Raw genomic sequence first — 18,314 nt, forward strand, 5'->3', positions numbered from 1 at the left:
GTCTTTATGGTGCCATTTATAAAGTATTCTCATAGCCGTGAAATGTGCTAGCAACAACATTTAAACAACATCATTAAAACAAATTAAACAAGTAAAAAATAATGTGCATGAGTAATATAATTCACCAAAAACTATGAACAATGACCTTACAGTATTAAACTATATCATGGAAACAAGTAGAGAACGCAATTAAACAAAAATATCTAAAAATAATAGACACAATTCGCCAAAAACCATGCAACAATGTTTAAAAGTGATTATAATAAAGCAAAAAAAAAAAATCATTTTGATTCCCGCCTAGGCAGTATCCAGGTGGTCTAGGAGCTGCCTAAGTGGCAAAAAAAGGGCCAGGGGGAATGCCCAAGGGACCTAGGCAGGGAAAATCAGAACGGATTCTCGATTTTGAGCGCCTAGGCGGTCTAGACGGCCTTTTTCTTGAACACTTACAGTAAGTCTGTACATTTTACCCGGGTAGTGACTGAGTGTGGGTATTCCATTTTTCTGCATTTATAAGGTTTCATCTTAATTGTGATCATATAATTGTCCAGAATGTTTTGCAAGAAATTCTATACCAAGCGAAAGAGATGCCAATTTTCACAAAGAAAGAGCTTACCATTTTGCGGCAGATCAATATCCAGTGAGCTGGACGTGAAGGGCATGATTCAAGCAGCAACCTCATAATTGTGGCACGAACCAGATTACCAATCCTGAAAGAATAAATGAAATTTAAAGCCATGAATGACAAATACAATGGAAAAGGTAAGGAAAAATATAGGGTGACTTTAACTTACTCAGAATCAGTTTCTTCATCTAACATGCGAAACAAGATATCTTCTATTTGCTCTTCAATGACAGAAACCTGTTAAATAGAGTATCAGCAGAACTATATACGACTTGGATTGAGGTTGGAACATACAGAACTAACTATGACCTAACTACCTACCGGATCCTTCTCAATGAGATGTCGTAGAGTGGAGATAGCAAGATGCCGTAACGTTGGCTGCTTCCATTGACCAATTTAAGTTAGCATAACAGAAAGAAATATCAATTTACTTCTAGAATAATGTCAATGATATAAATGACATAACCTGTCTTGAGGACAGAGTCGATAGAAGAGTTTGCACATGATAATGCACCGAAACAGCTTGTGAGGCAAAAAGGACAAGTTGTTGAGTAAAACGAACACTCCTATTCAAATGAAAAAAAAATTAACAATATTTCGAAGAGATGGACAGTGTAAAGTGCTGAAACTCTTTGATATTTAGAATCATAAAACCAACATGAAAGTAACTGATTCCAACCTAAGTTCAATTACAAGTAGCAATCATAAATAAAAGTTGATCCCGCTATTTCACCCATAACTTTAATGCTAAGTTCAAATGAAGCGTTTCATCAGAAAATACTATAATAATATATTTGATCAGATTAGGATCTTTTGATGATTAATCCAGTAAGTATAAACAAAAAACAAAAACAAAAAAAAAAAGGAAAGCTGAACACATACTCAAGCATTGTGGCAGTTTCTTGCCAAGAACTGATTTCCGCAATGACAGACTGGTACAGAGTTCAACATATGAATTAGTTTTGCATCATGAACTACAGTAACATCAATTCAAGAAGAAAGGATAAAATGTAGTACAAAATGAGCACTCGTCATATCATGCAAAAATCAATTGAAGGAGCACCGACAATGAGAATGTAAAAAGAAAAAATTGTCCAAAAGACGGACTAGTCCAGAAGTTCTCAACCATAAGAATTACCTTGCAACGTGAAAAAAAGATGCTACCAGGGGCAAGTTCAGGACCAAGTACAGCAACAATAGCATTTATAAGGCGGCCGACTCCTTGCTGAAGGTCAACCAATCCATTCTCTTCGGACAAAAGAGTATCCATAGCAAGGCTGAGTGTTCCCTGCAAAAGAGAGAAATAGACCATAACATTAGAAAATCGTCGAATAAGTGATATGGCAACTCAAATAAGGATGTAACAACAGAAAAGAAAAGCAAGAGTTTATATTCTTCCAGTAAAGTAGAAACTCCAGAATGCATTGACAGAAACACAGTTCTACTAAATAATTTAGTGAAACTTATCTTTTGTCATTAAGAAAATCTTAACAATGAGCTCCAGAAATGGCACAGCCAAGTTTGAAAATAAACCAAATGATTGACAATTCTATTTCTGAAAGGACCCTAGAAAGAAAAATCTCCTCAGAACTCAACTTTACATGCATAATGCATTTACTGAGAACAGGCTGAATCAACTAGTGTTGAATATGCTCCGAAACTTGGATACTAGTATTTAGTGTAAACTAGACATGCATGGCTAGTGAAGCAATTAAGGCTCTATTTGTTTAGCGGAAAATATTTTGCATCCAGCATAAAAAAAAAAAAAACAAGAGATAATTATTTAAATGTAAAACTAAATCCTTTTCTGGAAAATGACTACCCTTTTTCAGGCCATTCACAAAAAGAAAAGGAATATGACAAAAAAAAAAAAAAAAATTAGGTGGAAGAAAAAAATTCCAGTATTCGCCATCAGAGTACCCTCTTAAATATTCCTATAAGCATTGAAATTTGTGGAACAACCATCACCTAAATGACCTCAAGAAAGGTAAAGATTTCCCAAATGTTGGACAAGGGTTTAATATCATATTATCATATTCTACATATTCTCCCCTTATGTTAAATGTAAAGTCAGGATATATGTATATATACATACATACATACATATATATTTGTTGTATGTTTTGTGAATTCCCTTCTTTTATTGTATTTGTGATTGCCATTTTGTGTAAATAAATTTTAAAGATATAGACAGGACAGTTATTTGTCACAATGATTTCGCAGAGACCATGGATTGGGAGTTCCCACTTTTGGCAGGTGAGGGAGCGGGGAGACACTCCCTGTCCTAGCCTTTCCCCTTTGACATCCCTTATAGGGATCACTTTTCCTTTCTTGTCAGATTCAATTGTTGCTTTGGTTTGAAAAGTTGTTAGATATATTGTTTTGCTATTCTTTTCCATTCATTTGATTTTAAATTGCACATTTATAGACTTGCTCTATTTTGGAGGATGGTTTTTTTTTTTTTTGTTCAATGAGAAATTTCCACAAAGACAAGGGAATAGTTGAGAAGTCGTTCCTTAACCACACCAAACATCTTAAAACAATTATATATATATATATATATATATATATATAATAGTTCATAATATTTAATACATATTTCATATGTAGCTTTTACATGTAATTAGGTATATATGTAAGAAAATGTTTAAGTATACAAAATTTTGGACAAATTCTATATACAAATTATGTCTTATTTTCATTTGTAGCGAACCACAGGGACTTGACAAGCATAGAGCAAGGACCCCTCATTCTTACCACATGTGCACTAACAAGAGAAAAAAATCTCTCCATTCTCCACCCTGAGGGGAATATTTTCAAGGATTCCCACCCCATTTGGGATGGATTCCTATGGAGAATGGAGAATACCAACTCATTCATAATCAGTATCTTCTTTCTGTTTTGATACTGTGCTCCCATACACACAAAAAAAAGGTCTTCTCTCTTTCTGATAATCAAATCTAGAAAATAATAGCCAAACTATATCTATAGTTGAAATTGATGTATAAGGAAGTAATTGCAAAAAGAGTTAAATGTTTACTAAAAAGTTGCCTCCCTCCGAATTAGCATATCCATTTAATGTAAATGGCTCCCATTCTGTATTATCTACAAACTAAAACATGGAATATTGGAATATAATGCGTTTTTTAACTTCTTAACCTATAATAATAAGATTAAATTAACGTATTAACTATTGCATTTGGATTAAACATGCGAACACTTACAGCTGCTTCAAGAGAATGAGACTTAGCAACTGTTTATCCGCAATTGTTCTCAAGTAGCATGTGCATGTGTGATATAGCGGGTGCAAGTTGTATCTAAAAATAACAACACTAGAAAAAAAATCTAGCCACCACTTGGACAAAACCAAGAGAACTTGAGAGAAAATCTTAAAGAAAAATATTATTGATTAATTATGAAAGTCTGAAAAACTGATACAACTCTAAGGTATTTGTAGGCTACAATATTCCTAAGCCCAAAAGCAAAAGGAAAACTAAAAAGATAAATAAAACCAAAACTTAAATGGAAATGATTAGATTTGGACAGTTGGACATAATTGTATTCCATGTCCAATTCTTATTTCGGTATCCAATTTTGATTTGGATTTGACAGCCCCAATTCCTATTATCTTTAGGATTTGATTTGTGTCAACAATAGTATTTCAACTAGAATAAGGATTTTTCCTCCATCAGTGTGTGTCTAAACCTGCACTTGTTTTCAGATTGTGAACTAGCTTGGGTAATTTGGCATCGCCCTTAAGCATCATTGAGGAGAATTGGGTGTCCAGAAACTTTTGAAACATTTGTTCAATTAATTAAATATGCATTTATGTCAAAACATATGTCAAGTGCCAACATCGTTTGGAACTTTATATTGCTGTTACGATCATTTTATTTTATGTTCTATTATTTGATTTTTATTATTTAAGAGTTATTATTTAGGAGTCTTTTATTATTTATTATTTAGGCAGATTTACGTGTTTTTATTATTATTTAGGAGTCTTTTGTTATTTAGGAGTTTTATCATTTAGGAATATCTTTAGCATTTATCAGTTAGAGTCCTATTTGGGGAAGGATACCTTATGTGGTCAGGAATCATTGTACCTCTTTAAAAGGGGATTTTTATGGAATAAACTTATGCAGAATTTTTAATCAGAAAACCACCATTCCTAAATTAAGAAAAATAGGTACTCAAAGGAAGGGCAGTAACAAGAACAAAAAGATCACGCTAGACTTCGCAGTAGAAAGACCCGTGACGAGATTCTATTTGCGGACCCATAACAGTTGCATGTTCCGCAAAGTATTTGGATGTCAAATACACACATCTTCAAAAATGAGAAAATGTCCTTAAGGTTGCTGTGAGACACGCTGGTGTTTCAGGCTTATGCATGAGCTTATGAGTTGGAGGAGTGATTTGTTAGAGTGAAATCCAACTTGGCTGGACGCCATTACGTAGCGTTTGTTTTTCTTTTTTTGTAGTTTATCCCACCTTGCATAGTTTCCTATTTTCCTCTTCTCAATCAAATTGAAGTACAAATACCAGATATAATTATAAAAGCTATTCTTGGGCCTTATCTATCAGCTTAAGCTTTTGAGTCAATTGGTTCCTTAATATGGTATCAGAGCCTCTTAGTCGAAATGGTCGAGGATTCAAATCCAGACAACTCCATTTGATGATAGAATTTCAGCACATTGTAAGATGGGACTATGTTACACGCTTCAAGCCAAGGGACAAATTTGCGTGCCGAGTGTGTCACAGATAATAATAAAATTTATTCGTGGGTCTTACCTATCAGCTTAAGCTTTTGGGTCAATTGGTTCCTTGGCACATACCAACATCATATGAAAAAAGAAAAAGAAAGATGAAATTTACCATGAATAAAAGGAAAGCTGAACCTGATATAAAATACCTGAACATGAGATACGTATGAGAAACCAGAAGCTTCAATGGTCAAAAGAAGTCCATGCAAAGACCAGATCTGTAAACTAGCAACTGCACTTTTAGCCAGTGATGATATTGCACTCACAGTTGAAGGCACCAAACTTGACAGTGCCATTCCTCCTGCACTGAAGATAGGGTTGATAATTAGATAAGAAACTGATTATAAAAGTGTGATTAAGCATTGACGAGGTTGCACAAATGCAACTTTTCCAGATTGCAGTTGCTGTAAAATTGATAATAGAAAACACACCCCTGTCATTTTCATTACAAATTCATATGGGTTAAGCAAAAGCCACTATTAAACCAACCATTTGTAATGAGAAAACCATTATACAAAAGGGGATCAATGTCTGATAATTTTTTGGCTTTTCATTAAGTGCAGGCTAACTACTTCACTAACAAAACCTCCATCCTGTGGTTTCTGTTATACACCATGTAATACACTAGGAATGCATGGGATACCATGTAGATTAAGAGACTACATTGACATAATTTTTACTTAAGAGCAATACACATATATATACAAGGTTCTCCTTCAATCAAGGAAACATTGTAGGCCCACAACAGCCCTATAGAAGCCTAAGCATGTTGTAGTTGACTTAGGCATGCTTACATTTATTACATTGAATTATTATGTAACACTCCCCCTCAAGCTGAAGCATGGATTTTAATCATGCTCAGTTGCTACAGATACCGATAACATAGTCTTAGAGACAGTACACTCAAGATACTTTAGAATATAAAAATATAATCCAGGAAACGCAACCTGGAAGAACAAATTGGACAGGAGAGACGATAAAGGAACATCAAGAACGCAGTTGAAGCAACACGCAAGAGGCTGCCAGCAGCGTCAATGCACAAAAGGAGATTCACCGGAAAACTATCCGGACATACAGGTCGGAAACAGAGAGGCAACGACATCGGAAGAAGAACTGAGACTTGGAACCCCAGGTTCACATAGTCTGTTCACAAGGCAGTCAGTACTGCTGAAAGAAACAGCCCAAAAATACGAACCTATAAATTCTGGAATCTCAATCCAGAAACCCAAAACAGAAGTCAAAACAAGGCTCTGATACCATGTTATAGACCATGTAATACACTAGGAATATGTGGGATAACATGTAGATTAAGAGACTACATGAATATATATTACTTAAGAGCAATACACATATACATACAAGGTTCTCCTCCAATCAAGGAGACATTGTAGGCCCACAACAGTCCTATAGCAGCAGCCTAAGCATGTTGTAGTTGACTTAGGCATGCTTACATTTATTGCATTGAATAATTATGTAACAGTTTCTATAGATGATTCATAAACACCATACAACTTTCTCTATTGTCAGCTATTAATATGAAGTGGACCTTTAACTATTAGCTCGAGCTTTTAGCTAAAACGGTTGCAGGACATGGTAATATGGGCCTGTGTTGTCACGCTTCAAGCCCAAGTGTGCTTTCGCGTGTGGGGGTGTGTCAGCTATTAATATGAACTGGACCTTTAACTATTAGCTCGAGCTTTTAGCTAAAACGGTTCCATGACATGGTATCAGATCTAGTGTGACCAAGTGGTCCTGGGTTCGACTCCTGGCAGCCCCATTTGTTGAGTTATTTGCAGGACATGGTAATATGGGCCTGTGTTGTCACGTTTCAATCCCAAGTGTGCTTTCGCGTGTGGGGGTGTGTCAGCTATTAATATGAAGTGGAGCTTTAACTATTAGCTCGAGCTTTTAGCTAAAACGGTTCCATGACATCTATATTTCCAACTTTAATAAATACCAAGTGCCCAAACTTGTATAACAAGAAAACCAACTATGACGTCACTAAACAATAAGACAATGAAAAACAATGTGTGCATGTATGTATATATATGTTCAAACTTTCAATATATGGGAAATGGCCACATGATTTGAGTAATAAGCATTTCTTCTTTTACATTTGATTATTAGAAGGAGAAAAAAATATTATACTAATAAAAAATGTTAATAGTAAAAAGTTTTATCCAAAACTATCCAATTACTCATTCATTAAATCGAACTAATCAAAAAGTGCACAATCATATGCATTATCCAATTATAACCAACAAAAAAAATGGAAAATACAAGAATATACATGCTTATGTAAATCTGTGTGAAGAGCAAGAGTGAGAAAGATTCAACAAATTTTTTTATCTCACCTATGATGAATGCACCCAAGTGCAAAAGCAATTGCTCCCGCGTAGTTTGAGTCTGTTGCCCCAGGAAGGTCACCAAGAAGCAATCTAGTCTGTTTATTACCATAGTAGAGAGAAAGAAGAAGATAAAATATCAAATAAATAGTTTTAGTCGGAAAAAAGTATCAGGATAAGTGGAAGAATTTTAAAATGTAGTATTTTGTTTGAAACAAAATTAAAATTCCGGCTGAGAATGATTGAAATGTCATCTACGTTACACAATCAAGTTAATAACATAAAACAGTAGCACAGACATCATAGCGTATAGCTAACCATTCTGGCTGTGAACATATCATTCCCAAGGCGAGCTAGGAGACCAAGACCTTCTGCTGATGCTCTACGTTGAGATGAAGCACAGGAGTCTCCCTCTGCCAGAATACTCTGTTAAAATGATAAATGGCAATAGAAGGCATGTCAATCAGTAAATGCTATTATAGAAGAAAAAATATAAATTAAAATAGGGAGAATAATATTTCCCACTAAAAATACCTGAAACATAGCTTGTGCTGTATTTAGTATCTCAGTTCCTAGAGGTTGAGGACGTGAAGCAATCAAAGCCTAGTGGAAAATGCAATCAAACCAATAGCTCAACCCTAAAATGGCTTTAAGCAACAAATCAAACAGGGTTAGCAAGCACCTTCAAACCAGCAAGTAGCCCCACACATATATTTGTGAGACTGGCAATATGCCATGTTTGCTTTTTTCCAGCTTTCAGGCACTGCTCTACCGTTCCAAGCAGTAGCAGCATCCCACTACTATCCTGTGTAAGAATTGAAAGGAAGCAACAATCTAAGACATCCTACTTATGCAATAAAGTGACTAAAATAATGAAATGCACATCAAGCTTTCACACCTGAGAAGCAAAAATGATTCCAAAACAAAGAAGCATCTGGTTCACCAATGTCTTGTTTATTGTTTCCGGCTTCAAGAATGAGAATAATCGTCAGTATAGGATTCTTAAGAGAAGACATTAAAGATAAGAAAAAGCAGAACAGAAATGGTGATAACACATCTACCCATGCAACACTTAAGAGCCCTTAGAGACATTTGTAGGTTTAAAATGAGAGATTTAGGTGCAACAAGATGTTGAAGTTCTTCAGGCAGCGTTTGAAAGGAACACATGCAATTCACAAACTAGATCTTATCCTTAATTTACAATAGTACAAGGAAGCCTAGGAAAAAATAGGTATGTGTAATTCAACATCATGGTGGAAAACAAAATTGAACACAATTTAACCAAATGATGCAGCAGAGATGCATTTATCGACATGCATATATAATTTGTTAGATGCATGCATGCTTAATATATATGTGCACACACCAATCATACACAAGATGGCCAAAATCACAAATAAAGAGTATAAGTTAGGAAGCACCGACACTTGGAGGAGGTTCACGTACGAGTGTCGGACACTCGGGGACACACACCCGACACTCCAAAATAAGTGTCCCCTCTTTTTCTTTTCTTTTTTAATGGGAAGCACCGACACTTGGAGGAGGTTCACGTACGAGTGTCGGACACTCGGGGACACACACCCGACACTCCAAAATAAGTGTCCCCTCTTTTTCTTTTCTTTTTTAATGGGAACACTTCTGGGACACTTTGAGGACACCGGTTCTAAGTTAGTTAAGTAGAATATAAGGGTATTTTTTAATAATTTTACAAAAAATTGGGGTTGACATATACAAAAATAAAATAAATCCTAATAAAAAAAGAAATATCAAAATCTATTGAAAAGAATATAATCCGCCCCCTATTTTGGTAGTTTAAATAGTTTGAAGTATTAAATGTTTATTTTTGATGAATTAATGACTTGTCGTGGATGTTAATTATGGTTTATAATACCAATGAATGTTATTTATGATATATATATATATATATATATATGGTGTGCCCCTCCATACCTGCATCTCTTTTTTTTAAAATGTCATTTTCCGCACCCGCACCCTTGTCCGTACGAGTGCCCATGTCGGTGCTTCCTACACTATAAGTATCCTCCAATCTAGCTGAGTGGCACTTCAAGGTTTAGTTCATCGAGAAGTGTAGAGTAAGTAAGAATGCATGATCCATTTGTCATCAAAGAGCTAGAAGAAATTCATGCATGGTCAAGAAGAATTATTGACCAAGTGTGTAATGCATTCCTCAATAGGGGAAACTTGACAGTTACTTAAGCACAAAACAGAATACTCAGTAATTGAGAATGATCAACTATGCAGCAGCAGTTACAACCTGAGGAAAACTTGAAAGTTCATTCTCCCATACACAAGGCATGAGGCCATCTTTTCCACCTTGAAATGCACGAAGTTCATCTTCAAGCCAATCTCTGAAAGGAACATAACTATTAAATTGAAAGGGGGAAAAAAGAGAGTTTGAACTTTGCCTTAAAAAGTGGCATATGAAAAAGAAAAGTTGACAAATTTCTTATATAACACCTAAACTCATTCAAGCTCAATTCTATAAGGTCTCAGTCCTGTGAGAGTAATATAAACAAGTTGTACAATTAGTTCGACAAGTCTGAAATGTCTACCTTCCAGGAATCCAAGGACCCAGCCATGCATCTCTTTTGTCAAGCAGCAATCTCAAACATGAGCTTTCCTCACATCTTGAAGCATCTCTTTTCATATGACCATATGCATAAAAGAACAAATAGCAAATCAGTGGTGCATGAATCCATGTAAGTCGCAAAGTAAATATTCTTGAACATGAACAAAAATTTGCAGTTCTTGAATGTGAACACAACTTTGCAGCCTCAGAGTAAAGTGATAGAAAATGTGGTGGAACAAAGTAATACAACATGAGAATTGGAAATAGTTACCTATATGGAACTGTGCACAATTGGATAATTCGGGGATGCTCACTTCTATATGCCATTGGATCAGGAAGTGATTGATAAGCCGTCAACGTTTTGATGATGAAAATGTCAATTGATTGCTGAATGTTTGGCAATTCTTTGCTTTGTAGCCGTAGTACATAAGACAAAGCACTGCACACAAAGAAATGTAGAAACACTCAATACTGTACAGAGCAGTGGAATTGTCTAAAGAGAATGCAATACCATATGGTTCAACTAGGGGATGTACCAATTTAGGTATACAATCACTGGTTGAAGTAAGACTTTATCATCCACAGATCTGGGAGACATAAAGCACTTTATAAATGCTGTTAGTGCATCAACAGCTGCAGACCATAAGCTACAAAAGGCAAAAAGAAAAATTTAGATAACTGAGAAAGAACTAGGAGATGAAACAATGTCCACAGCTACAGTTGCAGGTAAAAAAAAAATCAGGACAGATTTCTTATTCAAATTGCCTTCAGAAAGACAATATTATTAAAAAAAATGAACATCAACTACTAAAGTGAATTTCTAAATATAACCATGTCTTTCAATCATGTGGAGACCTCAAAACACTTAATTGCTAAGACTCCAAGGATGCCTTGCACTTGCAATCTGGTAGACTACAGCCAAGTGCCTGAATCACTCACCTCCTAGAAACTAGAGAGATGCAATTGGGCCACAAGTCTAAGCATCCAGATATATGCCAAGCTCACCTATGGTAACAATGACATAAAAACAAAAAAAAATATAGGCTTACCATATATTTGATGACAAATCCCCAACTTGCATTACATCCTCTTCTGAATTTCCGCCAAAAAGGGGAGCCCACAATGTAAGAATATCAAAGACCTGGTCTTCCAGCTCCTGCGGGTTTCAAGAATATCATCAAAACATGTATATATGCCCACAAAAAAAAAAGGGCGGCCCGGTCGCACTACGCATCCCCGCTGAGCGAGGGTCCGGGGAGGGGTCCCACCACAAGGGTGTACTGGGGCAAGCCTTCCCCTGCCAATTTATTTAGCAAGAGGCCGCTCCTAAGACTCGAACCCGTGACCTCTTGGTCACACGACAACAACGTTTACCGTTGCGCCAAGGCTCGCCCTCGCCCACAAAAACTGATAAACAAGAAAAATAACTAGGTACCTCCTTTGGCATTGAGGACAAAAGAGAAGACAGAAGAAGCCATCCAGCTTCTTTTACAACTGTTGCAGCCACAGGATTGCGACTAGATTCTGTCAGCATTTTCTTTGAAACTTCAAGCACTGTTCTGGGCAATCTGAGTACAGGAACATAGTTGTGCAGCCATGTAAAGACGGTCAGAACTTCATATAAGTACAACAGAGAAGATACAATAACAGGCATAACAACATCCAATATAGGCTGAACAACCAAAGACTGAAATGGTATTTCATGAGGCACTTTTCATAATATTTTTCTGGAACTAGCACAGTTTTTGACTCTGAGAGTTTGAGTATCAAACATATACAACAACAACAACAACAACAAAGCCTTAGTCCCGAAATGATTCGGGGTCGGCTAACATGAACCATCATATAAAACCGTGAAAATCAAGTCGTGTCAGCGACACAGATTCGCTCCCTCCACTCCGTCCTATCCACTACCATATTTTCCTCAATTCCCAATAAACTCATATCACTCTCGATCACCCTCCTCCAAGTTTGCTTAGGTCTTCCCCTACCCCTCACCACTACATCCCTTTGCCACTCTTCGGTTCTCCTAACCGGCGCATCAAGCGCTCTACGTCTCACATGGCCAAACCACCTTAGTCGGTTTTCTCTCATTTTATTCTCAATAGATGTGACCCCTACTTTTGTCCTAATTATTTCATTACGCACCCGGTCCTTTCTCGTGTGACCACACATCCATCTCAACATACGCATCTCCGCCACCGACATCTTATGGATGTGGCAGTGTTTCACTGCCCAACACTCCGTACCATATAACAATGCTGGTCTAATTGCCGTCCGGTAGAATTTTCCCTTCAATCTATTAGGCATGCCGGGATCACAAAGGAAACCCGTAGCACTCTTCCACTTCGACCAACCAGCTTTAATCCTATGAGCAACATCTCCATCTACTTCTCCATCCGTTTGGATAATAGATCCTAAATACCGGAAGCAATCCGAGGCCTGAACAACTCTCCCATCTAGGGTGATTGTCCCTGCCTCCCTACTCCTACGGCCGCTAAACTTACACTCCAAATATTCTGTCTTACTTCGACTCAACTTAAAGCCTCTAGATTCTAGAGTTTGCCTCCATAGTTCCAACTTCATCTCCACTCCTTCTTTCGTCTCATCAACCAACACAATATCATCTGCAAACAGCATGCACCATGGTATACCATCTTGAAGTGAACTTGTTAGTTCATCCATAACGATGGCAAAAAGAAATGGGCTTAGTGCGGAACCTTGATGCACTCCAATCGTAATAGGAAACTCTTCAGTCTTCCCAACACTAGTACGTACACTCGTGCATACTCCCTCATACATGTCCTTTATGATATCAATATATTTCCGCGAAATGCCTTTCCTTGTCAAGGCCCACCAAAGTACTTCCCTTGGTACCTTATCATATGCTTTCTCCAAGTCAATGAAAACCATATGCAAGTCTTTCTTCTTATTTCGATAGTGCTCCATTAATTGTCTCATTAGATGGATGGCTTCCATAGTTGATCTTCCCGGCATAAAGCCAAACTGGTTTTCCGAGATCTTCACCGTCCTCCTTAGCCTTTGTTCAATCACTCGCTCCCAAAGTTTCATAGTGTGACTCATTAATTTGATTCCCCGATAGTTGGCACAATCTTGGACATCGCCTTTGTTCTTATACAAAGGGATTAAGGTACTTTTCCTCCATTCTGATGGCATCTTATTGTTTCTCCAAATTTTGTTGAAGAACGTCGTCAACCATTCGATTCCTCTTTCTCCCAAACATCTCCAAATCTCAATAGGGATGCCATCAGGTCCTACTGCTTTCTTCAACTTCATCTTACTTAATGTCATTTTGACTTCACCCTTTTGAATTCTCCGCAGGCATTCATGATTTATCATATCGTGATGGATACTTATATCTCCAACATCTTGTTGGCGATCTCCATTAAATAAGTCATCAAAATAGGACCTCCATCGTTCCTTGATATCCTTATCTCCAACTAGGACTTTCTGGTCCACATCCTTCACACATTTAACTTTTCCGAGATCTCGCGTCTTCCTATCTCTCATCCGAGCAATTCTATATATGTCTCTTTCCCCTTCTTTCGTATCCAATCTTGTATACAGATCCCGATTCACCTTTGCTCTAGCATCTCGTATGACCTTCTTTACTTCCCTTTTAGCCTCTTTGTATTTTTCGTAGTTCTCGTCACTCCTACATTTCCCCAAAAGTTTTAAGTGATAGATAGTTTTTTTTTTTTTTTGTCTCTAACACATCCCTGCACACATAGACCCTTTGAGTTTTAAGTGTGAACAAGCACAGCATTTCACCATATACTAAACTATTTAATTAGTGCTCGGGACTTTAATTCTCCATTAGTTTTCATTGAGGATTGCCCGTCTTCTGTGTGGGAATCCATATGTAAGGATGCTACAAGAATATGATTTATGATAATTAAGTTTTCATCAAAAAAAAATATATTTAATTAGAAGATGGGACTGCCAGATCTGGATACAAGACTTTTCATAATATTTTTCTGGAACTAGCACAGTTTTTGACTGAGAGTTTTAGTATCAAACATATACATATATATAAAGAAAAAACGTTGAACCCAAAAGTTTAAACTGATCGATAGTTTTTTTTTTTTTTTTTTTTGTCTCTAACACATCCCTGCACACATAGACCCTTTGAGTTTTAAGTGTGAACAAGCACAGCATTTCACCATAAAAAAAAAAGGGCGGCCCGGTCGCACTACGCGTCCCCGCTGAGCGAGGGTCCGGGGAGGGGTCCCACCACAAGGGTGTACTGGGGGCAAGCCTTCCCTGCCAATTTATTTGGCAAGAGGCCGCTCCTAAGACTCGAACCCGTGACCTCTTGGTCACACGACAACAACGTTTACCGTTGCGCCAAGGCTCGCCCTCAACAGCATTTCACCATATACTAAAATATTTAATTAGTAGATGGGACTGCCAGATCTGGATACAAGACTTTTGGTACCGTGTCAAAAACATCACTCAATAAAAGCTTAAATTGATAGACAAGCTTCAAGAATGGGTTTCTCATCATTTTCTTAAGTAACAAGTTAAAAATATGTTTCAGATGCAATACATCAGTTTCTATTACAATAAGTAGAATAATCGGTTTCTTTCTAACTGACACTTCATTTTCTAAGAAAGTCTTGCATGATTAACTACTTCAGTGGAGTATATTTTAGCTGACAAGACCATGAAGAGAAAATTTGTCCATAATTGCATCAACACATAGATATCTACAAATCGACCATTTATTAAATTTTCCTTTGATAGAAGAACCACCTTCTTGAAACAAGAACCAAAGGAAATTTTATAATATATGCCCAAGGGTGCTTCACTAGAAGCCTCCCTGGTCTCTAGAGCATCACCAAGCTCAGAGAGAAACAGAACAGAACATTGCCAAAACAAGTCATTTCTTAAAAAGGTGAGGAAGAAACAGTTGCACAGAGAAAAGCAAAGGATAAAGAAATCAAGCAAAGGGACTACGGAAAACAAAAAAGAAAAAAGAAAAAGAAAATCACCTAGCTGGATACCCAAGAGGCAATTTGGGAGAAATAGACACCAAAGCTGCCAAAACTGAAGCTTGTCCATGCAAGGAATCAAGATTGATTTTAAGACTATTTCCCTGGAAACAATAAGAAACAAAAGTCAAAAGAATCTGCAAATAAAAGCAAAGTGGAAAAGTGATGCTTCTGATAGGGGGGGAAATCAAAAGTTCAAAACTTCATGCACTGCAAGTTCTATAGAGAGAAAATGAATGCAGCATTCCCCTTCTAAGGCAAGGAGCCCGCTTCTGTGGTTTGAACCCATAATTTCTTATTTACAGTGGGTTGAACTTATTTCCACTTACAAAAACAAAAATTAAACGACTGTTCATACATCACAAACAAAGTAATTCCAAATATAGTTATTTTAATTATAAGCACTTGGAAAATACTAATGAAGAATGTACTTTTTCAGTATCAAGCAAACAACATAGTAAAATTGCCAATATGCAGTAAAGATAGATATGGTTAAAGAGTATGCATGATATAGCAAAAAAAATTATTTAGGTGGTAACAACATGCAGTGATTTTATTCAATAAATATTGAATTTTCAAAAAAAAAAAATGGCAATTCATGAACCATAATTTTTAAACAGATGAATAAAGATCCCCCATATTTCCATGTTCTTTTTGTCCAATTTTGACAAATAAGGCTAATTATCCAAATAGTTGAGCCCACTACAAGAAAACAGCCAGTATAACTGCGTGAATGAAGGTGCTAAGCCCTCTGAGGGCGGTGCCGCCCCAAATCACCCAAGGGACAAGACGCCAATCTAGGTACTCCCATGTACGAAATGAGTTGCTACTTAAAAGGTAAAACATATATAGAAACAGCATTGAAGTTTCATAAAATAAACAAAGAAGTGTATATATTATGATCATCATCATAATCAAGACCCAGGAAAAGCAAAAGAAATAAAAAGAAGAAAGCTAAAAAAACCGCTGACTCGAGGTTCTCAAATTGCTTTTATCTGCTTCAGTAGAACTATTTTTCCAACAATCTTTTTTTCTTTTGGCTTATAAAAGCTGGTTGTTCTTTCTTCCTCATATTTTCTAATTATCTCTCTAGCACAGATAGGGCAACATTGTCTGCAGTCTCTTTTTTCTTAAATGGTCATGTGTTATGCCTCCTTTTCTCTTAAATAGGTTAATTTGTTTTTTAAAACTAAAATATTTTATTGGAAAACCAAATTATTGTTTTTGATGTTACCTTAAATAATAAATTCCCATTCCAAAGACCCTTTAGCTACTGATGTTACTTTTTAAAAATAGCATTTAAAATTCCAAAAAAGGTCAAAATATATTAAAGCATGCCTTTTCTTTGTCTAGCACCTCTGATAAGGTGCTCGCCCAGGGTATCGTGAGCACTACTGCCACGCCTTAGGCAAGTGGCTCTCATGCTTTTAACATAACACTGCTGCCTGCCTACTAAGTTAAAATGTTCAATCCCGATGATTTTCATAGAATTGTTAAAAGCTATAATTTCTGGAATAAAAGCTGATTGTTCATCAAAAGTTAAATTACAGCTTCAAGACGTATAGCTCATTTTGAGAGTCTCAACAGCATGGAGGATGTAAACAAGTTTTGTAATTACAAACTGGAAAAGTTCCACCAAGTACCTTCTCAAAAGAAACATTTTCTCTCAAAGCACTTAGTGTCGTTACCCCAAAGGAAATCAAACCGCCAAAAGAAGTAGGATCAACTTCTACCACCACACGCAATGTTAAAGCAGCCTCAATACGTACCTAGCCACAAAGATCAGATTAATATTCAACTGCTACAGAGATTATGTTATAATGAGAGAGCACAACATTGTACTACCCCCAATGGACAATAAAATAAATAGATATCATTATTTTAACATTTAAAGCCAGCCAACCTTTGACATTGAAGGCCAAGGGTCACAGGTTTAAGTCCACTATATACACACACGCACACACATATATACATATATAATATAATCATAAACTAGATGGTAAATAACAAATATATAAACATGAATTTAATTAGCTTTTGGATCAACCAGTCACCTAAGTGAACCAGCTCCAGGTCAAGTGGTTCACCAATTATCAAACATCTTTGTAAATAAGGGGTCTTAGGGCCAATAGTCCAGTACATAGGTTCCGCAATTTAACAGGTCAAGCAGGGCCAAATTCAACATGCCAATCTGATGACTTTAATTGCCTTTCAGATATAGTATTTTCTGATGACTTAAAGCATTGCTACCACCGATCACCCACATTTATAGGAATCCATAAATGTTTACTATAAAAAATATATATATGAAGTACAAAATTGACATGTGGTTTAGCAGTTCATTTAACACACAAGGGATAATCACATTTCAAAACAGGAGGTATACAAAAATGTCCTTTTATAGCCAAAGCACTAAACGTCATGGTATTTTGTAAAATTATTTTCACATAGATAAAAGAAAAAATTCATAGAGAAATATCTGCAGGAACTTTTAACATTACCAAACACTTTGGAGATCCAAGGATAAGCATAACAAGCTCATGTACTTACAAGTTGTGAAGAATGAGATACTGCAGCAACAACTGTATCATCAATAACTTCCTTGAATTCTGATGGAACCTGTACATGGACAGATCACATACCATATTAGTATAACAACACAAGATTCAAGCCAATGATGTCACCGAGGACTTGTCACTAACATAAAAACTAACTCAAGTATTGGGAAAACAAGTAAATAAGCCAGTTCCACAAATGAATAAGAGGATGCAGCCAGAATTTTCTAAATTAAATGAACTGAAAATTGCAAACATTCACTAATAAGTATTAGCAGTAAAAAACTTAGAGCCAGTTCCGTATTGCTTTCTGAGACCCTAAAAGCAGCTTTCCCATCTAAAAGCAGCATTTGGTAAATGCAAGATTGCATTCCTTAAAAGCTGTGAAGGCTGGGGAAGCTAAAAGCAGTGTTTGGCAATTTTCCTT

The 18,314-nt window shown here is 36.4% G+C and overlaps 1 protein-coding gene across 4 annotated transcripts in view; it reads right to left on the reverse strand.

The window, feature by feature from the left end:
* LOC136206790 (protein SWEETIE) overlaps positions 1–18,314 on the reverse strand; it is a 48,420-nt gene that overhangs the window by 18,080 nt on the left and 12,026 nt on the right. For all 4 annotated transcript variants that reach the window (XR_010676442.1, XM_065997965.1, XM_065997964.1 and 1 more), the window contains 21 exons: positions 17,883–17,951; positions 16,976–17,101; positions 15,333–15,436; positions 11,753–11,885; positions 11,367–11,473; positions 10,854–10,964; positions 10,589–10,756; positions 10,301–10,387; positions 10,003–10,096; positions 8,626–8,694; positions 8,410–8,532; positions 8,262–8,330; positions 8,046–8,153; positions 7,737–7,825; positions 5,532–5,688; positions 1,761–1,910; positions 1,505–1,554; positions 1,089–1,188; positions 944–1,000; positions 792–859; positions 614–707 (listed from right to left, as the gene is read on the reverse strand). Coding sequence is in view for 3 of the 4 variants with exons in the window: in XM_065997965.1 (XP_065854037.1) it covers positions 614–707; positions 792–859; positions 944–1,000; positions 1,089–1,188; positions 1,505–1,554; positions 1,761–1,910; positions 5,532–5,688; positions 7,737–7,825; positions 8,046–8,153; positions 8,262–8,330; positions 8,410–8,532; positions 8,626–8,694; positions 10,003–10,096; positions 10,301–10,387; positions 10,589–10,756; positions 10,854–10,964; positions 11,367–11,473; positions 11,753–11,885; positions 15,333–15,436; positions 16,976–17,101; positions 17,883–17,951 (2,133 nt within the window). In the remaining variant the exon portion in view is untranslated. The remainder of the gene's footprint in view (positions 1–613; positions 708–791; positions 860–943; positions 1,001–1,088; positions 1,189–1,504; positions 1,555–1,760; positions 1,911–5,531; positions 5,689–7,736; positions 7,826–8,045; positions 8,154–8,261; positions 8,331–8,409; positions 8,533–8,625; positions 8,695–10,002; positions 10,097–10,300; positions 10,388–10,588; positions 10,757–10,853; positions 10,965–11,366; positions 11,474–11,752; positions 11,886–15,332; positions 15,437–16,975; positions 17,102–17,882; positions 17,952–18,314) is intronic.

This window comes from Euphorbia lathyris, chromosome 1, assembly GCF_963576675.1.
Source record: "Euphorbia lathyris chromosome 1, ddEupLath1.1, whole genome shotgun sequence".
In the NCBI taxonomy this organism is placed as follows: Eukaryota; Viridiplantae; Streptophyta; class Magnoliopsida; order Malpighiales; family Euphorbiaceae; genus Euphorbia; species Euphorbia lathyris.